Below are 25439 nucleotides of genomic sequence, written 5' to 3'. Positions count from 1 at the left end.
CCGAGGATCGTGCTTCTCTTTAAAGCTCTATTTCAGTTACATGGGAGTTTGATCTACAAAGACAACTTTGAGACCTGCAAATTACTGTAGATCAATACTGCAGATGTTGATTCTGAATCCAGACATTCTCATGCAGGAAGCAAATAGGAAATGGTTACCAAAATGGTACGTACAAAATGAGTCTTAGAAAGGACATCTACCAGTGCTGATGGGGAAGATGAAAAATGTGCTCTAGAAACAACTAAAATAGGAGGAGAATCTAACCCAAAACTTGATGGGTTTATTTTGGGGGCTGCACTTCATAAGCTCCAGCTCTCAGCTTTGTACTTTGTGTTCATAACAGTATTTCTTGGAGCTGAGGGAATATGAAGCTGTTTGCAGACTGTTTTGGAAACAACATTGAAGCAATGAAGATGGGGCACTGAGATAACTCCAAATGAAGCTTAGAATCAAGATCTTGAGGTTTGGAAGTTTATCAGGAGGGGAAAAAAGAAAAAAAAATCTTTCAGTCTAAGGAAGATGAAATGAGGTGGCAGTTTACAGAATCTGCTGTTGGGACCAAATGGAGAGACTGGCGCTGATGTTCCAGTTCTGAGCAATGAGACTTGAGCAACTCATATGTTTTCTGCATCTCCAATTTACTTGGGTCATCTAGTTGAATTTTGGTAAAACTGCATTCAAGACTTCATTGTTTTTTGGTTTTTTTTTGACATAAAATCTGAGTCCTAATAGAAGAATAGGAAGTTTCATATTGGCAGATGAGTATCCTATCTTCCTTGTTTATATATTTAAATAATGTATGTGTGAAAAGGCTCTCCCACTGACCATGATCCCTTGTCCTGATGTGATGGTTTGGGGGTTACCCCGCCCCTCCCACACTTTTGAATTTGCCCCAGCTAACTCAGACGGACCCTGGGAATATAGATGAAGCAATTTATTTACAGCTAGCAGAATTTACAAGCAGCTATTTACAATATATACAGTTATATACAATTATATACAGAAATATACAAAGGATAAACAATACAAAAGCACAACTCCCCTCCCAGAAACCTAGGTCCCCAGGAGGGGCTCTCAAACCACCCCAACACCTCCCCCAGCCCTCTCAACCTTACCCCAGTTCTCAGGAAGAAGAGAGGTGCGGCCAAGAGGTTAGGGAGCAAGGTTAGTAGGAGCAAGGTTGTGACCAGGTCTGAAGGCAAAGGCAGAAGAAGAGACAAAATGGAGAAAAAGTCTTTCTTCTTCCCAGAGTTCTCAGCGAGACTGTGAGAGAAGTTGACATCAATTGTTTTCATTCCACTGCCCATTATCTAGTTCGGTTACCAAAACATTCTAGCTTGCTTCAAACTAGCACACCTGATATCATTAGACCTCATGACACCTTTACCTTTTCAGAATCTGTAACACAGTGCTGCTATGCTTGAATTCCTAAATATATAGCAATGGTTGTTGCAAGAGGGAAATTTCTCACATTCTTGCTTCCATATATATCTTTATATATTTTCAAATATCTGCTTGCCCACATGCTGCTTACCTGATCACATAAAGAAATTGCCAAGTGTACTGATGACTTCTGGCCACCAGGACTGCATTCTCCCAGAAGATGGCTAAAGGAGAAACTGGGAAAACTAATAGAAATTATGAATAAAAGCAGAAGAGGTTGTGAACATAATCTAACATTAGTGAGGTTAACTTCATTTTAAAATGGTATTAAAATATTTCTAGATTGCACAAGCCTGTTGAGTCCTAAAAAGGAAACTGCCTTGTTATGGAAAATTGTTCCAGTAACTTAAGCGGGTGCTTGGGTATTCAGCAGTTCTAGGTGCTATGTTGTTTTCCATTGTGCTCTTGACAAAAACAACTACTTCAAAATGAGGGCTTGTTAAATTAGCACACCTGGCAAGGTTAGTGAGATTCTGAAATCTGGATACTGATCACAACTCTCCACTGTTGAAGCAGGATCTTGTTTGGCTATAAAACAAATGCCCTTCAGGTGAACTGTTGCTATCTGTAGTTGTGATCACTGGCTTGGGCTCAAAGGCAGGGATGTCATCGGTGTTTTGACTCCTGTGCATTAAGCGGTGTTGGAGGGTCACAGAATCACAGAATTAACCAGGTTGGAATAGACCTCTAGGATCACCAAATCCAATCTATCACCTAACCCTTCTAATTAACTAACCCATGGCACTAAGTGCCTCATCCAGCCTCCTTTTAAACACCTCCAGGGACGGTGACTCCACCACCTCCCCGACAGCCCATTCCAATGGGCAATCACTCTTTCCATGAAGATTTTTTTCCTCAGGATATAGCTGAGACCAGATGCACAAGGAACTGACAGCCTGCAGTCTTGAACAGAACTGCTCTATGGCTTTTGCTTTTGTTCCTGTCATCAACCTCTGCCTTGGATCAGGGTGACAAGGGACAGTGTGAGTGTTGATCATTAGCTGAGGCTGTGTCACCTGAAGGTGTGGGGCTGCCTCTGGGAACTTGCAAGAGGCAGCAAGCCAGTGGGACCTGGAGAGGCCAACATCTGTTGGCCAGCCTTGGGCTTCATCTGTACCCTTACCCCATCCTGCAGTAAGGCATTGGAACCTCCATGAGTCCCTGGAGTTAACTTCAGTGGAGATTATTAGCTGTGGTGAATACTGCTACAGCACACCTACAAGTAAATCATGTCAGAGTGTTGTTGCTGATGAGGAATTGGTTTTACAGGTTTCTTAAAGTGTTTATAATTGGTAGGCATTATGGAACTTTGAATTTATATTCAAGCTATAACACTGATGAGTAGAACAGATTGAGGATTGTGTGGCTGTATGGTTTCAATATGCTGTCAAAATATTCTTCCTCTTACATGCTGGAAGAGATTTTCATGAAACCTTCAGAAAGCCTTGTTCTGCTTTTTCACCTGATATTTTAAAAAACTGTGTTATAGGGGAGCACTGTAAACCTGCCCCACACCATCTGTTCAACCTCCTTGTGTCCTGGAAGAAGCATTGTTTTGATACCTGAGCTAGTAGAGAGTGCTAAACCCTTCAATTCAAAAAATCCTGTAGTTAACACAGCTACCACTGGGATCATTTTTATGTTGGTTTTTTTAAACATTTTTTTTTAAACTCTACTTTGGGTCTTTTGTGACTGAAGCTCACTTATATCACAGTGACAGTACTTTCTATCTGGAAACTAATTTAGTTTTATAAGAGTTTATTTCTGGTTTTGCTTGTTTTGCTATATTTTTTAAACCTCTTGATTTGAGATTGTTTTGTCCCAATGTGTAGACTAATCCCATTTAGCAAGGGAGACTTGAACGTACAAATAGAGTAAATGCAGGAAGACTTGAGAAATGTTTCCAATTCTTGTATGTACTTTTACTGGTACTTGGGGTGTCCATATGAACAAGGTTAAACCACTCAAAACATAGTGTTGGAGTTGAGTCATCAGAACTCTGCTTCAAGCTAGGCTATTCTCAACTTTTGTTTCTTTTGCAGAATGGAGATGTATGTATTTCAATTCTTCACCCACCTGTAGATGATCCACAAAGTGGAGAGCTGCCATCTGAGAGGTGGAACCCTACTCAAAATGTCAGGTAACAGTATGAATCTGTGATGTACAGTGATGACCTCAAAGGTTTGTCATCTCTATACAAGACTAAGGCCTGTGTTGGGAAAGGTTTGAAAGGGATTTTAAGACTTCAGGTGCTTTAGGTCTTGATTTGGGTGGGAACCAGACTTATTAAGCTGCCTGAAGTGCTGTCCCCCCTGATGCTGGGCTGACAATATAGAGATTTCTGCCATGTTCACAGGGTTTCATGCTCTTAAAGCAAATAATCTCAAACACTCTAGTCTTTCCCAGTTCATGTTATCTTTCATTTAAGTTTTTTAAACTTCTCCAAGATATTACTAGTAGAAAATAACATTTTTAAATGTATTTCAGTCCAGTAAGAATAACTGTGCATAAGTCTTAAGTCTACCTACTGTTTTCCTTCCAGTATTTCTCTCTCCTGTCCTACAGGAGACCTGAAGGATCAGTAAGTACCAGAGGCATTCGAGGCTAACTAACCTGTCCATTTTTTTGAAACCTCAACTGAATTTCATTATCATTACAAGACACTGCCAATAAAGAACTGATAAAATTCATATCAAGTAGCAGCTCACTGATCTGTGCAACTGCAGTAGTATGTGACGTAGTGGAAAAACATTGAAGTAAGATATTTTAGCATATCATGAGAATTATGCTTGCTTTCAGAGTGATTTATTAGATGTTAGTTCCCCAACTTGAAATCAGTTATTTTTTGATAAAATCCAGCTAGGGATCTCAGTGCACCTGGGGGAGTGCAGTGATTTGAAAAGGGCTCCCTGAGAGTTTGACTCAGCTTTAATCTAACTTGGCTTAATGAAATTAATTTGAAAAGAACCTTTGTCAAAGCAGAGAGGGGGATTTATTATATTAATCTTTGGAATATAATTGTAACATGCTCTGCAAAGTGCTGGGCTAGAGCTGTAATGGAGGGGTAATTAATTAATTGCAAAATGTTATTTTCAAAATTAATATTGTTTATTAATTTTGGTATTCAAAACTCTCACCACCCCCGACCACTAATTTTAATAATAATCGGTTATTTCCATGGTCATGGAAACATTATACAAAGGAATAACTAGATCTAGAAATAACTAGCAAAAATATATAGACATTAATTGAACTAGAAGAAAAGGTTCCTGTGGTCAATATACTGCTAGTGGTTAATTGTACTGCTTGTCCACTAGATGGACTTGGGAAGCTCCTTTCTGCTTATGGCAGAAAACAATTGGTAAATTACAAGAGGCTTTAAGTATTTACTCACAAAATATTATTTCCCAACTCATGGGGCTAGCTACAGCTTCAGACAGTACCCAAAAGCTTTCAGGGAATTCTGTTACTGTCTTGTCAGCCACTGAGGCTTCTGATTCTTCCCAGGCTTCACAGGGTGCTGGGGAAAGGAGGCAGGCAATCTCTGACCTTGTCCTGATTTCTCTGGACAATCTGTGTATCTCCAGGACTTCTTGTCTTGGCAGGAGACTTTCAGGTGTAGGCAGGATGTCTTGTGATGTGCAGTCTTAGCACGATGTCACGCTGGCTATGCAATCTGCGGAGGTGGAATTTGGGAAAGTCAAGAGACAACTCAATATGAGTTAGCTGCAAGACAATCCAAAGTTTATTGCAAGCATCAGGCTTTTATACTCGGAGCACAAGTGTACATGTTAGTGCGAACCCAGAATGCCTTTTCAGTACTGATATTTAGCGATTGGAGCATGTAAAGGTTGGAATTTGCATGGTCCTCCTACTTGCAGTTTCTGCTGAAGCTAGCTTCCCTTTCTATCTGGACACAGTTCCGTGGAAGTTGTTTATCAGAAGGCTCAAGGACAAATGCCTTTGAGCTTCATCACATACACTACTGAGGGCTACTGCATTTCAATACACTCAGACCTCACGTCAAAGACTTGATTGTACAAAGCTTCTAGGGACTCATGTCCCCTATTCTTCAGCCATTTCCCAACATTTCCCCCTTTTTCTTTTTGTACAATCAAGGCCTTGGGCATCACTTCATGAACTCCTTTCATAATACAAGCAAAAGCTATTCTTAATACTATTAATACTAAAACTAATATACCCAGAATCCGTAGTGCCTCCTTTATTAAGCCTATCAACCAAGGTGATAAATTTCCAAACAGACTGTTTAACCAGTTCCTCCAATAAGGGGCGAACAAACTAAGTTTGCCTAAATAACAGGGACCACCATAGGCATTACTTGGAATGCCTTGCCAGGCTCTGTCTCCACAAGTTAAAAACACATCAGGGGGTAATGCTTTTGGGGTCCCATTATTCCATAACAATGGGCCAATTTTTCTTTTTGGATACATCATATCAACTGCTCCATAAGCGCCAAGGGGTAAAGATCCAAGCCAACCACCTACAGTATCATTCAGGCCACAGAATTCTGATGTTTTAGTTTTAAAGGGGCGATATTCAGGACCGGGTGTGACATCTGTCCATCCTGACTTATCCCAATGCTTTTTCCAAGGTACCCCTACCACCTTGTCAAAGGCTATTCCTAACCCATCCATACCTGCAAACCTATCTCCAAAAACAAAAAACAAGTTTGACTCCAGCCCTTAGACACATTCCCAATAGCTTGTGATCCTAATAACTCCAACTCTTGGGGGTCCCAGGGAAGACTACTATTTAAGCCAGAAATCAACTCTACTGTACATTCTGATACACTCAATCTTCCTGTACAATTTCCAGTGCTGTACTTTCTAAAATCATTATCATTAAATTCTGGAATTCCCACTAGGCACATCCTGAATGGTGCAGTAGTTGATTGTAAGCTTAGACAAAAGTCGAGGTTATCAGTCCTGTTTGCCCAAGCTTAGTTAACAATACCAAAAGCTTTTTCTGCAAGTGATAGTAAGTCATTTGTTCAAAAGATCAAGTCCAGACAAACCTCACACTCACAGGAGAGTGCATGTGTGCCACATCTTCATTGGCTCTGTGTGGCAATCGATGTTGCAGATTCACAGGTGCATCAGTTGTCCAATATTCTTTCTCAGACTCCCATTGTTCTGGATTCACTCTATAATTCTCAGAAATCATGATGTCTTCATTATACTCCTTAGCTATGAGCTGCACCTGTCTATTTTGCTTAAGAACTACTAATTTCTAAATATGATACAAAGATATGCCCTAGATGCTGCTCTCAGGGTATTCTATTAGGTCTTTTTCCCACAATCCTTTATTTGTCTTAAAAATTTGAGGCAGTGTTTCTCATCTTTTTGCAGGGCCCTTGCAAAAAGGTAACAAGCACATTGCCATCTTTGCCAATAAGTGGGTTTGGGCCTTACAACAGGTGCTAAACTGATCTTTATTTTGCTGTTATCCATTCATTAAAACTCGTGAAAATACCCAAATTCATTAACCATGATCAAAACCTTATTATCTATACACACACAACCATTATTTCAGTACTCCTTTCAAGATTTTGCCACAATTCTGCCATCTGAGCAAGACTTGTGCTCACTCTAAGAAAACAGGCTGGTCATAATCAAGCTGATCTCCATTTAAAAGGCCTTATGTTCAAGGTGTGTTTGGAGGGTCGGCCAGGGGGATTAGGAAGCAGACGGATTAGTTAGGCAGCAAGTTAGAGAGAGAGAAAAGTGCAGCCCAAAAGCCAGATAGAGACTCCGTTATCTATGTTTGTGTTCTTGTATATCGCAACAAGCCTATGAGTGAAGTAGACATCACCATTGTTTCCTTCCACAGCCTATAATCTAATTCTTCTCACCAAAACATTCTAGGTAGGCTCAAACTAGCACAATCCACCGCTGTCTATTTCACTCAGAGTTTTGCTGAGAGCTATCAGTCTAATCTAAACCAATATTTACACTAATGAATATCACAAGTTCAGTTCACACTTCATTCTGGCTATCTCAGATGTAGGTGATTCAAAAGCTCAGAAAACAGCAAAGAGTTTGTCACCTCAGATGAGATGAGAACAGGAACTCCCAGGTGACATCGGGTTTGTGCTCACGTACTGTAGATTCTCTCATAGATTCTTTCATTGGACACCGATGGCACCAAGAAAAGAAAACTCCTAACAGCTTGTATTATACACTCTGAATTTAAACTCTCTCAGCTAAGATTAGCTTTCTCTTGGGTTCACTTGCAAGTTCCCAGAGACTCTAATAAATTTAATAGACCCAATGACAATTTATAGAATTTATAGAGTGCCCTCCCCTTTTCCCCCTCCTTTCCCAGAGATAGGGAATTAGATATATATATAGAGAGAGAGAGGTAAGCATACCCAAATAAATCAATCTCACTCGATTTGGAAGTTAAAAGGAAAAGTTTAACAATAACTTAGAAAGAAGGTATTGGAGGTAGGGGAGTTTACAAAGGATAGGGAAGGGGAAAACAGCAAAATACAAAAAGGGATGGATACAACCCTAGTGATGTGATGGTGTCTCTGCCTCGTGGCTGCCATGTGGTGTGCTGGTATGCAGTGTGTGTGTGTCGAGAGGGAGCGAAGAAAAGAGCGAGGAGCAGGAAGCTCCTCTCTTTTATAGGACAGGAAGTGGGGGGAGTGGGCTAACCATCACCTGGAGTGTGGCCCACCCCTGGGGAGGGGCCAAGACCCCTAGGGTCAGGTTCAGGGTTACTCCTCCGGAGTGTTAACCCTATACAGTGGGACGGAGCAATGGAGCCGATAATCGACCCCTGCAGTGAGGTATCACAGTATCACAGTATCATCAGGGTTGGAAGAGACCTCACAGATCATCAAGTCCAACCCTTTACCACAGAGCTCAAGGCTAGACCATGGCACCAAGTGCCACGTCCAATCTTGCCTTGAACAGCCCCAGGGACGGCGACCTCACCACCTCCCCGGGCAGCCCATTCCAGTATCCAATGACTCTCTCAGTGAAGAACTTTCTCCTCACCTCGAGCCTAAATTTCCCCTGGCGCAGCCTGAGGCTGTGTCCTCTCGTTCTGGCGCTGGTGCCACCTGAGACAAGAGAGCAACCTCCTCCTGGCCACAACCACCCTTCAGGTAGTTGTAGACAGCAATAAGGTCACCCCTGAGCCTTCTCTTCTCCAGGCTAAACAATCCCAGCTCCCTCAGCCTCTCCTCATAGGGCTTGTGCTTGACGTCTCTCACCAGCCTTGTCGCCCTTCTCTGGACACGCTCAAGCATCTCAATGTCCCTCCTACACTGGGGGGCCCACAAATGAACACAGCACTCAAGGTGTGGTCCAACCAGTGCAGAGTACAGGGGCAGAATGACCTCCCTGCTCCTGCTGACCACACCATTCCTGATGCAGGCCAGTATGCCATTGGCTCTCTTGGCCACCTGGGCACACTGTTGGCTCATGTTCAGGCAGGTATCAATCAGCACCCCCAGATCCCTCTCTGTTTGGCTGCTCTCCAGCCACTCCAATCCCAGCTTGTATCTCTGCATGGGGTTGTTGTGGCCAAAGTGCAGCGCCCTGCACTTGGAGCTATTGAATGCAGTGGGTCTGAGTGGTTACTTCAGTGAGGAAAGGATTATTGTGGGGCGGGGCAGTAGGGAAGGTGGAGGGCTCCTCGCTCTGTGCTGGAGAATCTGATGAATACAGCAGTGGTGAGGTAGTGACCGAAGACAGGTCTGGCTTCAGCCTCAGATCGGGCAACAGTAACCGGCAGTCCCAAGGAAGGGGGGCCAGGAGCAAGTATCTGAAAAGCTCCCCCTGGCCGGCCCTCTGGACACTTTGGCTTATCAAGTTTCAGCGTTACGGCAGTGGCAAGATCCTTCTCAGCCTTGTACCTCTTAATGGCATTTACCATCTCTCGCCAGGGCACTTGGAGCTTCTTAGCCTCCCTCTTTTCACTGATAATGTCATCCCCTAAATCACTCCCAAATTATTGCCACTCAGCCTCGTCAAAGGAAGCATCCCCAGTTTTAAAATAACCCTTCGTGTAACCATAGGCACACAACCCGGGCAATAACCTTAGGTTATAGTCCACTCCTTGCTTTTCTAAAAAGCGTCTGAGCAAAGAAAGCGCTACCTCCTTGTCCATGCCGGCCAGCCGTATTTGCGCCTCCTGCTCTGCGACGAAGTGAGCTGTTCTCATCCCTGGTCCGCTCAGGGTCCCCGACCGCCCTCTTGGTCATGGTGTTGCCGCACCGGCGCCCGTCCGCCAGTCCTGTCTTCTCCCGCTCTTCAGTTAACCCCTCCAACTGAGGGGTCCCTGTTCGGGCGCCACTGTTGGGAGAAGGAAAGAAACGGACACCGCATCCAATATGGATTATAAGCAGGTGACAATCTTTATTGAGCAGTAGTGTACTTTTATAGCAAGCAGTTAATGTATTCCACTGTCAGCAGTTACATTGTTTGTAGCTCTTAACGGACATGCTCGTATACAGCACAGGCAGCTGGCTTCCTTCAAAAACAGGATACATATCTGTTGGGAAAAACCGTTCGGTGGAGCGCTATGGGAAAATGACTCTTTGTTCACCAATATGGTTAGATGGTCAAATCCACTTTATTTCCGTGATGCAGTGACTTATATACACTTCTAGCAAGAGGCGTGCTCCACCAAGATTGGTTACAGTCAGAGGGTCCAGAGTTACATGTAAGGCGTGCATAGGTTAACTTATCACAACATTCTAAGGGTCAGCCTCCATCACCACCCACTCCAGCCCCTTTGGTTATCTAGTCTCTGCCCACTGCAGCTGTGTGTGGGGTGCTCAGCTGTTTACAGCTCGATTTCCTGGGCTAAGTGGGAACCAAGGACGTTCCCAGCACGGGTTGCTCATGTTTATCAATTCTTGTGTGCTGTGCTAACAAGAATTTCTCCAACACATATCCTCTTTCCGTTGTTTACCACCTCGCTCAAGGACAGTGTCCTTGGTCACTTGTCACATCAGCATGTTGCAATCTCTTCATTCCGCCATCCCATCAGCTTCATATAATCTCTGTGTCCATTATCCCTTGGCCATTCCTCAACACTCTACCATCGTTAGCACATACTGCTTGCCAGCACAAGATCGAGGTGAAGTGATGTAGTCAATCTGCCAGGCTTCACCATACTTGTACTTTGACCATTGCTCACCATACCATGGTGACTTCCCCACAGGGAAAAGACCCTGGCACATGAGCTGGCTGGGCTTGTTGAAAGGCCTTTAAACTAGAGTGGAAGGGGGAGGGGGTTAAGCACAACATTACTAGAGATAAAACGAAGTACGCCAAGGGTGGTAGGCCAGAGATAGGGGTAAAAGCAGCAGTCCAGCTGAAGTGTATGTACACAAATGCATGCAGTACAGGTAACAAACAAGAGGAGATGGAAGTCTTGGTACAAGAGGAAAACTAGGATGTTATCGCCATCACAGAAATGTGGTGGGATGACTTGCATGATTGGAGTGCTGTAATCAAATGCTACAGACTCTTCAGGAGAGACCGGCAAGGGAGAAGGGGTGGAGGAGAGGCCCTATACATTAGGGATGCTCTGGATGTCATGGAGGTAGAGATTAAGGATGATCAAGTTGAGTCTTTATGGGTGAGAATTAAGGGGAAGGCCAAAAGGGCTGACATCCTGGTAGGTGTCTGTTATAGACCACCCAATCAGGAAGAAGAGGTTGATTTATTACTCTCTAAGCAACTGGAGGCTGCATCAAGATCACCTGCCCTTGTTCTTGTGGACAACTTGAACCTGCCAGACATCTGCTGGGACTTTAATATTGAAGACAAGAGGCAGACTAGAAGGTTCCTAAAGTGTGTGGAAGACAACTTCTTATGTCAGCTGTTAAGCAAACCTACCAAGGGTGCAGCCCTGCTTGACCTGCTGTTCACAAATAGAGAGGGGCTGGTGGGGGATGTGGTGGTCGGAGGCTGCTTGGGGTCCAGTGAACATGAAATTATAGAGTTTTCAATATATGGAGAAACCAGGAGGGGCACCAACAGAACCTCCACACTGGACTTCCGAAGGGCAGACTTCAGCCTATTTAAGGAACTAACTCATGAAGTTCCTTGGGAAACAGTCCTTAAAAAAAAAGAAGGCTGGACCTACTTCGGACCTACTTCAAGAAAGAACTCCTGAAGGCACAGGAGCAGGCTCTCCCATTGTCTCAGAAGATGAGCCGGTGAGAGAGGCAGCCAGACTGGATGGGCAAGGAGCTGCTAAAGGAATTAAAGATAACAAAGAGGGTGTATCACCTTTGGAAAAAAAGGGAGATATCCCAGGAAGAGTTCAAGGATGTTGCTAGGTCTTGTAGGAAAAAAATTAGAGAGGCAAAACCCCATTTAGAACTTAGGCTGCCACTGCTGGTAAGGTGTTGGAGATATTCTTGCTAGCAGAGGACACAAAATGATAAACATGAGCAACCTCTGCTGGGAGTGTCCTTGAGTTCATCTTGGGAGTTAAGATACCAGGCCCTGGGTAGCACCCCCCACATGCAGCTGCAGGGAGTGGAGTGCCAGCTGCATGTGGGCAGAGTTAGCCATCCCCAGAGGCTGACCCTTAGATTGTTATGGTATATTACCCTATCCATACCTTACACGTAACCCTGTACCCTCTATATGTAACTCATCTTGGTGGAGCACGCTTCTTGTAAGAATGCATATAAGTCTCTGCATCATGAAAATAAAACGGACTATGACCATCTAACCATATTGGTGAACAAAGAGTCATTGTACCCAGGTGCTCCACCGGCAAATGGCGCCCAAGCAGTGAATCAGGCATGCGGGTCAGACCGCGGCATGCCGGCAGCGGGAGAACCGCGTTCAAGAGAGCCGGGGTTGGCAAACGTGTCGACCACCCTGCGGACATTTTCGTATCAAAAAATAATGTCAGCCAATGACACCGGACTGGAGGGCATTGCCTAAAGAAGGGGGCAATAGCTGGACACTCAGAGCTGCGGCTGAGCACTCCAAGTGAAACACGTAAGGCCGCTATGGAAACGGACGCGTCACTGTCCCCACTGATGTGCATACTCTCTGAGAGACGTTCCGTCAGACATGAATAAGCTCCGTGAGCTGAGTGCATGGGAGGCTAGAGGGACTGTGTACTGGGTCTAGCCAGAGCGCTGGAGACGTGGAGATGCACTTGGGACTGAGTTGCTGCTGACTGTAGAGCCGTTAAAATTGCTCAAACACTGAAATCCACCTGGCGGGATGTAAATCATTGCCTTGGTGGAGAAAAATCCCACCGACAGGCATAATGGCTGCCGCGCGTGACTGGGAACCGCCCCAACCGGCATCCGTAATGGCGGCTGCTGATAGGCACTCAGCAGCAGAAGCCGCAAAAGCTTCTCAGTTTGAAAAAGTTTTCGGGACTGCCAAAAGGACGCTGCAGTGTGGATCAGAGAGCTGAGCTGCACTGCAGGCAGAGTCAGAGAGCTGAATCTGAACAGATCTGATGAGGGCTGAGACTGAGCAGCTGAGTCTGAACACTCTGAACACTCTGAACACGTGGTGCACCTTTGCACCCCTCTTTATAGACTGTGGGCCAAGATTCATGGCCCTTTGGCCATCCAAAATGACCAATCAGGTTGGCAGTAAGCCAAACTTTACCTTAGTAGGCAGGAGCTGGTTGCCTGGACTCTCCCAAATACAGGGATCACATGGGCGGACCCCAGGGATACACGAGTTGGGTGTGTGTGTGTCACACAACCTGTTCACTACCATGGGTCCTGACAGAAAAACATGTCCAGGTGTCACGGACGGGAAAGTTTGTTTGGGGGAGTTTGGGAACGATATGCGAGGCCGATTTTATAAAGGTTTAAACGATTTATTGCTATAACCACTAGAAATCCCCTTCCCCAAACTTATTTGTAATTATCCCACATAGATTCTTGGTTCATAGTTGTGAATTAAAATACAGAATGGCTAAAATGAAGAGAGTCTATGATTTTAAGAGAGTTCATTGAAGTCTTGAGAGACTATTCAGTCTCTAAATAAAGTTTATCAGTTACTCACTGTCCAAATACAGTTCAGAGAAGTCTCAAAGTCTTTATGAATTTTAAGGCGTGTTGTCCAAGTCTCCGCAGGTCTGGTCGAGCAGCGCGTTGGCTCCTGAAGGCTGGCAAGGATCGGGACCCTGCTTGGAACGGTGCTGTCTCGAGCGGGTTGTTATGATGCTAATGCCGCGTGTGTGTGCGTGTGTAATCAGTGATCAGGGTGACGAGCAAAAGAGGGGTGCGAGTAGAGCAGGGTAAAGAGCGAGGGGCGAAAGACTCAGTTAAGGCAAATGCGGCATTTTTTCTAGTGTTTTAGAAGAGGTGTGTTCAGCCAACTCAGGCAGACTTGTGTTAGCTTTACAGATTGGTACAAAGTTATAATCAACTCACACAATAATTCTTACCAAAACAACCTATGGGACCACCCAGGGGTCAACCCCCCAGCAGATGTTCGGTGGGTGTGAGAACCAAGGCCTTTACTTCAAAACATAGCCATGTTTATGTCTTTGCTCCTCCGAGGGAGAGATTCTCCCAGGGACTGTACGTCTGCTGGTACAGCAACTGCCGTCATTGCAGGCAGACAGAAATATTGTTTTGACTTTTTCGATAGAAGGTACCCGTGTGAGCCACGACTCTGTGTACAAATGGGGCCTTTGCAAGAGGGTTCTGCTCCCTTCCATGACACCAGGCATGTAGAGGCATAGGGAGGCCTCTATTTTTGGGCCTGCGGCCCCCCCACCACAATGGATCATAAGGCTTTGTTCATGGTTGATGAATTTAGATATTTTCACGAGATTTAATAGTGATGCCCATCCACAAGAAGGGCTAGAGGGAGAAACCAGTAAACTACAGACCTGTCAGCCTGACCTCAGTGCCAGGCAAGGTCATCTTGAGTGCCATCACAAAGCACAGATAGGATGGCCAAGGGATCAGGCCCAGCCAGCACGGGTTTAGGAAGGGCAGGTCCTGTCTCACCAACCTGATCTCCTTTTATGATCAGGTAACCTGCCTGGTGAATGTGGGGAAGGCTGTGGATGTAGTCTACTTGGACTTCAGCAAAGCCCTTGACACCATCTGCCACAACAAGCTGCTCATGGCTTGGACAGATTCACTCTGCGCTGGGTCAAGAACTGGCTGGATGGCAGAGCCCAGAGAGTGGTGGTGAATGGTGCCACATCCAGTTGGCAGCCAGTCACTAGTGGTGTTCCCCAAGGATCAGTGCTGGGCCCAGTCCTGTTCAATATCTTTATTGATAATCTGGATGAGGGGATTGAGTCCAGCATCAGTAAGTTTGCAGATGACACCAAGCTGGGAGCAGGTGTGGATCTGTTGGAAGGTAGGAGAGCCCTAAACAGGCTGGATGGGTGGGCAGAGGCCAATGGGATGAGATTTAACAAGGCCAAGTGCAGGGTTCTGCACTTTGGCCACAACAACCCCAAGTAGCGCTACAGGCTGGGGACAGAGTGGCTGGAGAGCAGCCAGGAAGAAAGGGACCTGGGGGTACTGGTAGATAGTAGGCTGAAGATGAGCCAGCAGTGTGCCCAGGTGGCCCAGATCGCTAATGGCATCCTGAACTGTATCAGGAACTGCGTGGCCAGGAGGACAAGTAAGGTTATTCTACCCCAGTACTCAAAACTGGTTAGGCCACACCATGTGATCTTATTACTGTCTACAACTACCTGAAGGGACATTGTAGCCAGGTGGGGGGTGGCCTCTTCTCCCAGACAACCAGCAATAGAACAAGGGGACACAGTCTCAAGTTGTGCCAGGGTAGGTATAGGCTGGATATTAGGAAGAAGTTCTTCACAGAGAGAGTGATTTCCCATTGGAATGGGCTGCCCAGGGAGGTGGTGGAGGCACCGTCTGTTGGGGGTCTTCAAGAAAAGACTGGATGAGGCACTTAGTGCCATGGTCTAGTTGATTGGTTAGGGCTGGGTGATAGGTTGGACTGGATGATCTTGGAGGTCTCTTCCAACCTGGTTGATTCTATGATTCTATGATTCTATGTGTACTGTGTCCAGTTCTGGGCTCCTCAATTCAAGAGAGATGTTGAGGTGCTGGAACGTGTCCAGAGAAGTGCGACGAAGGTTGTGAAAGGCCTGGAACACAAACGGTATGAGGAGAGGCTGAGGGAGCTGGGGATGTTTAGCCTGGAGAAGAGGAGGCTCAGGTTGAACTGGATGATCTTGGTGGTCTGTACCAACCTGGATGATTCTATGATTCTATGAGTCTATGACAAGTGCTGCTTAACAGTCATGAACAACTTGGGTGATAGCATCCGTGGATAAGTCAATTGACCTATCGCGTGCCCATCGGTATATTGCATCTCTGCCTTGATGTCCAGATGATTCATGGGCCCACCGAGCTAAGAACAGTTCACCTCGGTGTTTCCAATCAAGGTTAAGATCAGAGTTGGTATCAACTTGAGAAATCTTAGCAGCTTGGTCTGCCTGCTGGTTGTGGTGATGTTCCTCAGTAGCTCTGTTTTAGGCATGTGTGCATCTACGTGCCGCACCTTCACTGGAATTCTCTCCAGCTGTGCATTGATGTCCTGCCATAGATCAGCACACCAAATAGGCTTTCCTTTCCTCTGCCAACCATTCTTCTTCCAGTCCTTTAGCCAACCCCATAGAGCATTGGCTACCATCCATGAGTCGGTGTAGAGGTAAAGGATAGGCCAATTTTCACGTTCAGCCACATCAAGAGCAAGTTGAACAGCTTTTACCTCAGCAAACCGACTGGATTCTCCTTCTCCATCTCTCGCTTCGGTAACTCTCCTGGTAGGACTCCAGACTGCTGACTTCCATCTTCGCTTGTTCCCAACAAGACGACAGGAACCATCTGCGAACAAAGCATAGTTCTTTTCCTGATCAGAGAGATCACCATAGGGAGGAGCTTCTTCAGCATGGGTTATTTTTGTCCTCTGGAGGTTTGGTACAGTCAGTGCCTTCTGGCCTGTTGGTCAATCGAGATTACCCAGTCATGCTCGTCGCGTTATCAAAGCCATCTGGGGGAATGCAGAATGCAGAAGAATTGTGGGGTGCAGGTGCAGGAGACATGTGGCAATGCAGTGAAGGGAAATGACAACAGGCAGATCCTTTTAACAGCACACCTTTGTTCTCACAAGCAACTAGCCAACTTATCTCAGAAGGAATAATGAGGACGTCGCTCATGAGGACAAGAATAACAAGGCGTATATGTATGCAGATGTGGTGGGTTGTCCCTGACTAATTATGCTAATGTGTAGGCATGTACTCTACTGGCTGAGTGCATATATTCGGGCTGCTACATGAATAAAATTTGCTCTAGCACAATTCATGTTGAATTGTCTGGAGTTCCCTCATAGCTAGGCTTGACCACACTGGTCTGTGAGGCCTTGAGTGAGGTCCCGCAGCAAACAGAGATAGCAGGCAGAGTGGCTTGCAACAGCCATCCATTTAGATCAGGTTGCAACTGTGGCATGATGCGGTGATGAACCTTTGCCTTTGAACACCCAGTTTAGAACTGGCAATCAAGGAGCCAAAAGCAATTGTGACTCAGTTCCAATCACTTCAGAAGCTGCTTTCACTCCTTAGTAGGCTGCTACTATCTCTTTCTCTGTTGGGGTGTACTTTGCCTCTGAAACTCTGTAGCTAGACCCCAGAAACCAAGTGGACGACCACGTGTCTCATTTGGAGCTCTCTGCCAAAGGCTCCAAGTTGGACCATTGTCACTGGCAGCCGTGTACAGAATGTTCCTAATGTCCGGACCAGATTGCACAGGTCCCAAGCCCACTGCATGGACTACTTCTCACTTGATTTGATCAAAGGCTGCTTGCTGTTCAGGTCCCCACTCGAAATTGTTGCTCTTATCAGTCACATCATGCAGAGGTTTGACAATTTGACTGAACACAGGAATGTGTAGTGTCCAAAATTCCACTGCACACAAGAAAGATAGAGTGTCCATCTTATTTGCGGGAATTTCCATGGTGGGGACTTTGTTGATCACATACTGAGGAATGTGACAGCGACCATCCTGCCACCGCACTCCCAGACACTTAATTTCTCTGGCAGGTCCTTTGACCTTGTTTCTCTTAATGGCAAAATTTGCTTGCAACACAATGCCCCACACAATGATGTTGTCGATGAATTGTATGTGCTCTGGAGCTTCACCTTTCTCCAGTGCATTGTGGATGACTGAGTGACAGATGGTTGAGCTGTGTTTCCACCCCTGAGGCAAACAATTGAACTGGTACTGGATTCCTCTCCAGGTGAATGCAAACTGAGGCCTGCACTCCTTTGCTATGGGAATAGAGAAGAAAGCATTAGCAATGTCTATGGTTCCATACTATTTAGCCTCCTTTGATTCCAGCTCGTACTGGAGTTCCAGGATGTCCGGCACAGCTGTGCTCATGGGTGGAGTCACCTCGTTGAGGACACAAAAATCAACTGTCAGTCTGCAGTCTCTGTTGGGCTTACGCACAGGCCAGATGGGACTGTTGAAAGGTGAATGAGCTTTCTCGATGACAGCCTGACTCTCCAGTTGACAAATCAGCTGATGAATGGGCAACAAAGAGTCATGGTTAGTTCTGTACTGCCTGTGGTGCACAGTTTGAGTAGCAATTGGCACTTCCAGATCCTCTATGTCATGATGTCCCACAACTGCAGATTCATCTGAAAGTTCAGGTCTAATGGACAATTTCAATTTACCATCCTCAATCTCTACAGATGATATTCCAAAAGCCCATTTGTGACCCTTAGGATCTTTGAAACAACCTTGTCTCAAAAAGTCAATTCCCAGAATGCAAGGCGCATCAGGACCAGTTACAATATTATGTTTCTTCCACTCTTTACCAGTTAAACTGATCTCAGCCTGCGACTTAGTTAACTCTTGAGATCCACCAGTGATTCCAAAAATAGATATGGACTCTGTCCCTTTGCAATTGGATGGCAACAAAGTACACTGAGCACCTGTGTCAACTGAAGCCCTGTATTTCCGAACTTCTGAACTGCCAGGTCACCTAATGAATACATTCCAATAGATTCGGTTCTCTCCACTATCCTTTTCCTTCTCCTGGCTTTAGGCAGGGCACCCCTAATGCTGAACATGGCATGTGTGGTGTACACAGTGATTGGTGTTGTTGTGAGAGAAATTGCAATTGTTGGAGTAATTGCAGTTGCTCTGGGGAGCTGAAGAAGTGACAGCTACTTTCCTGGCATTGCTGCCTCTGTTTCTGCCACTCTGCAGTTCCCTGACTCTCTTTGAAAGAGCTGAAGTACGTTGACCATCCCACTTCTTCATGTTCTCACAATATTGGTCACGCAGAAGTATCCACAGTGATGCATGTGATTGCTGATGTCTAGGTGGAATTTGTCTCCTCCTGAGCTGGAATTGCCTTGCAGGAGGTGGGTGTCTGTTCCTGAAGGCAGAAACATGCACCCATTCAGATGATGCAGGGATGGTATCCTTTACCAGATTGGAAATGAAGGCTTTGATTTCCTCCTTCAGTTCTTTCATGCCATTTCTAGTACCATTCTCAATGCTATCTTTCATCCCCTTTATCTCTGTAGTCATAGTGTTTATGGCAGAGACTAGGGCAGAATCTGACATGCTGTCTTCTATCTTCCTGAGCTGGTCAGTGAATTCACCAACAGTGAAAGACCTTCCATTATCACTCCTTGATAGAAACTTGCTGGCCACGATCTTAGCATAGGATGAAGGAGCAAGCTTAATCAGCTTCTTCATGAGACCTGTTCCAAGAGGAATATCATCAGGCTCATGTGTACCATGATCTCCATAAAGCACTTCCTTCATGGCAAACTCCTTCAGAAGCTTAATTCCCTGCTCAATGGTGTTCCACTTCTTGGCCGCCCATGGCAGATCATCTCCGGAAGGATATCTCATAGCCACAGTCAACAGGAGACATATCCACAAGGTAACCTTACCAAGAGGACTTGCTAGGTATTTGTCCACTCCACTCTCCTTGGTGAGTGGTCCTAGCTGCTTGGCAGACTTGTCTCCTACCTGTAGGGCATTGGCACCAATGCTACGGCATCTCACCAGCCATCTTAGGATTGGTTCATCTGATTCCCTTGAGTATTCCTTTCTAACTTCCCTGACCTCTGTGAGGGGATCATTGGCATCCTGGATGTCATCCTCCTCCTCTTCCTCTTCTTGATCTGGTTGTCCCTGGCCTATAAACAGATCTTTCCTAAGAGCACTCTTAAAGTCCTCAGAGCCATCCTCCTTGGCAGCCAATCTCACAAAGCTCTTCTCATCAGAGTACTGAGATCTAAGTATGTTGGCCAAATCTTTAAACTTTACTTCTCCTCTTCCTCCTCTTGTGCACCAGAGGTCCCCTTGTTGCAGGCCGCTCTGCCTGGTATTTCTGCTTACCAGCAGGCACCCACGTTAAATATGTCCATAAAACAAATATGGCCGTGAAGAGCCGCAAGGGTCTTCAGAACGATTCAATATGAATTATGCCAAAGCCGTTTATTGATCATTAACAGCCTGTATTTATACACTCAGCCAGAAGAGCACACGCCTACACATTAGCATAATTAGTCAGGGATGACCCACTACATCTGTGTAAGTACACGCCTTGTTATTCTCGTTAGTGAAGGTCCATTATCTACCCCTTCTGAGATAAGGTGGCCAGCTGCATGTGAGAACCAAGGTCTGTTATTACAAGGATCTGCCTGTTGTCTCTTCCCTTCACTCCGTTCCCACAGCTGTCCTGCACCCCACAACTCTTCTGCATTCTGCATTCCCACATCTCCCCTTTCTGTTTCTTCTTGAAAATGGAGGTCGCGTTTCTCATCCAGTTTGCAGGGCCCTTTGCAAAAGAAATGAAAAAACACAGCATCTCTAAAACACTGCTAACAAAGGCATCTGCTCCTTATCTCGTCCAATGTGTAGGTTCTTCTGCACTCTAATAACAGAGGGTCGAGCTGGCAACTCTACTTGTGCAATTGCCTACTCATTAAAATAGCATTGCCAGAAGCTTGTGAAGCAGCAACCTAAATCATTAAGCATGATCAAGCACATAACCATATCTCAGTATACATTCCAATACACAGTCATCTGAGGAAAAGTCTTTGCTCACCACCAAGGAGACAGATTGAACATACAAGCTGACATCCATCAAACCAAAAATCCAGGCACATTTGCCCTCTTTTTCCCCTTTTTTTTTCTTCTGTCTGTGTGTGTGTGTTTTGTGAGCACCATGGTGTGCAATCAGCATAAGCAGGTGCAAAGTGTAATATCTGAGCTTATAACTTGCATAAGTGTGATGGTACAATCGCAGTGACCTGTCACAGGCCAATGCCACAGAAAGTCAGTGCCTAAGCTGGCATGAAATTGGATCCAAAAATCTTTGCCATAGTGACCTTTCCAAAATCATAACCATGTTACCTCTCTGTGTTATTTTGTTGTGTTCTGTTTCCATGTGATTCTTACCCTTAAAAGAAAAATCCTAAGAAAGAAAAAAAATTATCCTACAATATACCTATGATAAATTATATGATCCTTAACTATATTAGTGCTAAAAATTGATAAAGGAAAAATTTTGAACCCGGAAATCGATTCCAAATACAGAAATGTGATGGTTTGGGTGGTCTCCGCCCCCCCACACTTTAGAAATCACCCAGACTAAACTCAGCCGGCTCTGGAAATATGAATGAAGCTATTTATTTACAGCTAGCACAATATACAAGCAGATATTTACAGTATATACAGTTATATACAGAAATATACAAGGTAAAAGCTAATACAGAAACACAACTTCCCTCCCAGAAACCTGAGTCCCCAGGAGGGGCTCTCAACCACCCCTTCACCTTCCCCCTACCCCTCTCAACCTTACCCCAGTCCCAAGGAAGAATAGAGATTCAGCCAAGAGGTTAAGAAGCAAAGGTGGGTTAGGCCAAATGGAGGGTGTGTTAGAGACATGCAGCTCAGTCAGCAGCCCAAGTGAGAGTGAGAGAAAAATGGCGAGAGTGTTATCTAATGTTTTCATTTCTTCTTCCCATACTCCTTAGCAAGACGGTGAGGGAAGTAGACATCACCATTGTTTTCCTTTCACAGCCTGTAATCTACTTCTTCTCACCAAAACATTCTAGCTAGCTTCAAACTAGCACAAGAAAAAATAAGAAACCCAAAGGAAAAAAAGTAAAAGGAATATTACACTGTGAAGTGAGGGTTTAAAAAAAAAAAAGAAGAAAAGAAAAAAAAATATGAAGTCATGGCATGTAGAAAAAAAAGATTGCAAGAGTGGGTCTCCAGAGGAGGATGAAGTGTCCTCTGATGTGGACTCAGTCGCTTCTTCTTGGTCTCCGCATTTCCTCTCGAATTTCAGAAAAGTTAGCTGGAACAGACTTTTGAGACACTTCAGCTGGTAGTTAATCACTTAGCTGGGATTTGGCTTATTAGCAAACAGTTGCAAACACCAGTCTCTGGATAGCAGCAAAACATTCTTGAAATACCTCTGCGGCTTCTACTACTCCCCCCAGTCTGACTTTAAGGCAAATCAAAGAGTCTTAAAAACAACATTTACATCTCTTTTCAGGGTTTTTTACCCCTCGTCACCTAGATGGCCACTTCAAAAGGCCACATATATCAAGAACTGCTCCTTTTGACCAGCAAAATAGAGCCTAAAACGTCTCATAGAGACTGCTTTTGGGGGGGGGCTTTCCACCACGGCTCCTCCAAGCGTGGACCCCATGCTCCCCCAGCTGTCCGCCCTGATCAGGGACAGAAATCTAGTTACCTCACTAGGCATGCGCGACTTTGACCCGATCCCCAGGGCAGGGGTCGATACGGCCGGTCTCCCACACCCCTTCTCTCTTGTCAGCCGTCTTCACATCCCCCATAAGGAGAACTTGTAGCTGTGGAGGAAGGTCAAGCCTCTCCATTCTGTGCACCAGAAGGGGGGGTCAGATCCCACTTTTCAGTGCGCCAGATGTTACAGGCCGCTCTGCCTGGTATTTCTGCTTACCAGCAGGCACCCACGTTAAATATGTCCATAAAACAAATATGGCCGTGAAGAGCCGCAAGGGTCTTCAGAACGATTCAATATGAATTATGCCAAAGCCATTTATTGATCATTAACAGCCTGTATTTATACACTCAGCCAGTAGAGCACAGGCCTATACATTAGCATAATTAGTCAGGGACGACCCACTACATCTGCGTAAGTACATGCCTTGTTATTCTCGTTAGTGAAGGTCCATTATCTACCCCTTCTGAGATAAGGTGGCCAGCTGCATGTGAGAACCAAGGTCTGTTATTACAAGGATCTGCCTGTTGTCTCTTCCCTTCACTCTATTCCCACAGCAGTCCTGCACCTGCACCCCACAACTCTTCTGCATTCTGCATTCCCACATCCCCTCCCCTAAATCAAGACTTATTCCTTGTCTCTTGTTCTTCCCTGCCATTTTAATCAAAAGCCATTGCCAGAAGGACCACCTTGGACATGTAAAGCTATTGCAGTGGTAGCTACAGTCAAGTAGCTGGGTGAATAGAGATGTCTGATGTGATTTCCTGTTGAGTTTTGTGTGAGCAGTGAAGGGCTGAATCTCTGAAGTGCAAAGGGTTGTTGGAAATGCAGGAGAAAGATTTAGGTGAGGGAGGTGGTGGCTGCACCTGGTAAATGTCAGTAGGGCAGCTGGCAGCTCTGTGCTGCTGCTAGAAATGTAACAAGTCTATTTGTCTGCCAGGGGTTACATGACTGGTTCATGCTGACTTTGCTGAGTACCAGTAACTGAATCCTGCTGACTCCTTGGCTCTCCAACCTCTTAACTGACTGTGGAGCAGTACAGCCTCATCTGATGGCCTTAGGCTGTAGTGGTCCTCCCTACATTGGGTAGCCAAAGAGCCTGGCATTCTGCTGGGAGGGTGTCTGGAGAAAAGAGACTAAAAACATCTTGGTCCAGAGGAGAGAGATTTGTTCTTATATATTTCTGTGTTGTGGAATTAAGGTACAAGGGAGACCAAATATCAAAAGCAAGACTATTTATTAAAGGATAAAATGAACAGAACAGAGAAAAAGAGAGAAGGGAAGAGAGAGGGAAAAACAGAGAAAGAGAGAGGAGCAAGAAAAGGATATTACCATTAGGCAGATGAGGGGAAAGTCCAAGTCCTTTTCAGTTTGCATATTCAGGGGATGTTTCCAGCCAGAGATATCTTCAGTGGAGTTCTTCTCTCTTCTCCAGGAGTACTTATTTTCTTAGAGCAGGCAAAACTTAGGGCATGACATGGTGGTGGTAGAGAGAAGGTTCCTGGGCTGTTTTCAGTCTGGATGTCCATGGTGATGTTTCCTCTCACACACTCACTCACTCTGGTATAGGCCCAGCATCTTGTATTCAGTTTTTCAGAGCTCCCTCTGGCCACCCTAGTCACATTAATGCATAAATGACTGTGGTGGATTAGGAACTCTCCCCCATACTATTTGAAAACCAGACCAGCTCAGATGGCTTGGAACTAAGATGAAGCTATATTTACAAGCATGACAAAATTTAGAAGCATATATATGCAATATATACAAGTATTTATGAGTATTTACAATTACATGTAAGTTAGAAATAATACAGAAATACAAACTGCCTCCTGGACAAAGAAATCTACCCAAAAGGGCTCAAAGCTAATCCCCTGTTTTACAAACAAAACAAAGCAAAGCTAACCTCCCCTGTACAAACTAAACAAAGCAGAAGCCAGCAGCAGCCAGCAAACCTTATGTGTTAGTTATGGAGTAGATCTAATGAGAGATGAGTCAGAGAAATGAACAAGGCAATGTCCCAGCACGAAGTGAGAGAACATTGTTTATATTTTGACTTTTTATCCCTCTCAGCAAACCAATGAATGATATAGACATTTAACATTATTTTCTTTTTACAACCAATGATCTCATTTATCTCATTAAAATATTCCAATTGGCCTCAAATCAGCACAACCCATCCCTCTGTATCATTCAGTATTTTGCTGGAAATAATCTCTCTAATCTAAAGAAATATTTAAGATGATGAATAGTAAAGTCCTTTTTTTTATTCCAGTTCATTCTTGATTCTGACTATCTCAGATGTAGGTGATTCAAAAGCCTAGAAAACAGGAAAGAGTTCACCTCTTCACAGATGAGATGAAAACAGAGACGCCCAGGTGATTTAGGGTTTGTGCTCATGTACTGTAGATTTCTCATAGCTTCTTCCTTTGGATGCCACATGGTACCTGAAACAGCAACTCCTAACACCTTGTATTATACACTCTCAATTTAAACTCTCTCAGCTAAAGTTAGATTTCACACTGGATTTCACCATTCTCCTGCATTACCTAGTAGGTATGACCAGGACCTTCAGCAGACACCACCCCTCGGACAGGTTTCCCTTCGCCCGAAGGAGAAAATACCCAAACAGCTTCTCCTAACAGATTCTTTTCATGTACAACAGGAACTTTATCACCATCTACTGTGTGTACCAAGTCTGATTTTGCAGGTCCTTCTCTGTTTACAGAACCCCTGCTATTTACCAACCAGGTTGCTTGTGCTTTGCCTCAAGATGACCTGCCCTTGTTCGGGTGGGCGACTTTAACCTACCAGACATTTGCTGGGACTTAAATACTGCAGAGAAGAGGCAGTCTAGAAGGTTTCTAGATTGTGTGGAAGACAACTTCTTATCCCAGCTGTTACGTGAGCCTACCAGGGGGGCAGCCCTGCTTGACCTGCTGCTCACAAATAGAGAGGGACTGGTAGGGGATGTGGTGGTTGGAGGCTGCCTGGGGTCCAGTGACCATGAAATTATAGAGTTTTCAATATATGGAGAAACCAGGAGGGGCATCAACAGAACCTCCACACTGGACTTCCGAAGGGCAGACTTCAGCCTATTTAAGGAACTAACTCAGAAAGTCCCTTGGGAAAGAGCCCTTAAAAAAAAAAGGGGTCCAGGAAGGTTGGACCCACTTCAAGAAAGAACTCCTAAAGGCACAGGACCAGCTGTGCCATTGAGCTGGA

At 45.0% G+C, this 25439-nt stretch overlaps 1 protein-coding gene across 2 annotated transcripts in view; it reads left to right on the top strand.

The window, feature by feature from the left end:
• The window catches only part of LOC135173775 (ubiquitin-conjugating enzyme E2 R2-like), a 379188-nt gene that overhangs the window by 240137 nt on the left and 113612 nt on the right, over positions 1 to 25439 (top strand). The window contains exons 3-4 of one of the 2 annotated variants that reach the window (XM_064140919.1): positions 3486 to 3583; positions 3986 to 4024. In XM_064140919.1, coding sequence (XP_063996989.1) covers positions 3486 to 3583; positions 3986 to 4024 — 137 coding nt within the window. The remainder of the gene's footprint in view (positions 1 to 3485; positions 3584 to 3985; positions 4025 to 25439) is intronic. The other variant, XM_064140920.1, reaches the window with a different exon arrangement.

Source organism: Pogoniulus pusillus (genome assembly GCF_015220805.1).
Source record: "Pogoniulus pusillus isolate bPogPus1 chromosome W unlocalized genomic scaffold, bPogPus1.pri SUPER_W_unloc_1, whole genome shotgun sequence".
NCBI lineage: Eukaryota > Metazoa > Chordata > Aves > Piciformes > Lybiidae > Pogoniulus > Pogoniulus pusillus.
Note: the sequence above shows the minus strand (reverse complement) of the source record. Positions and strands in the feature narration are given on the sequence as shown.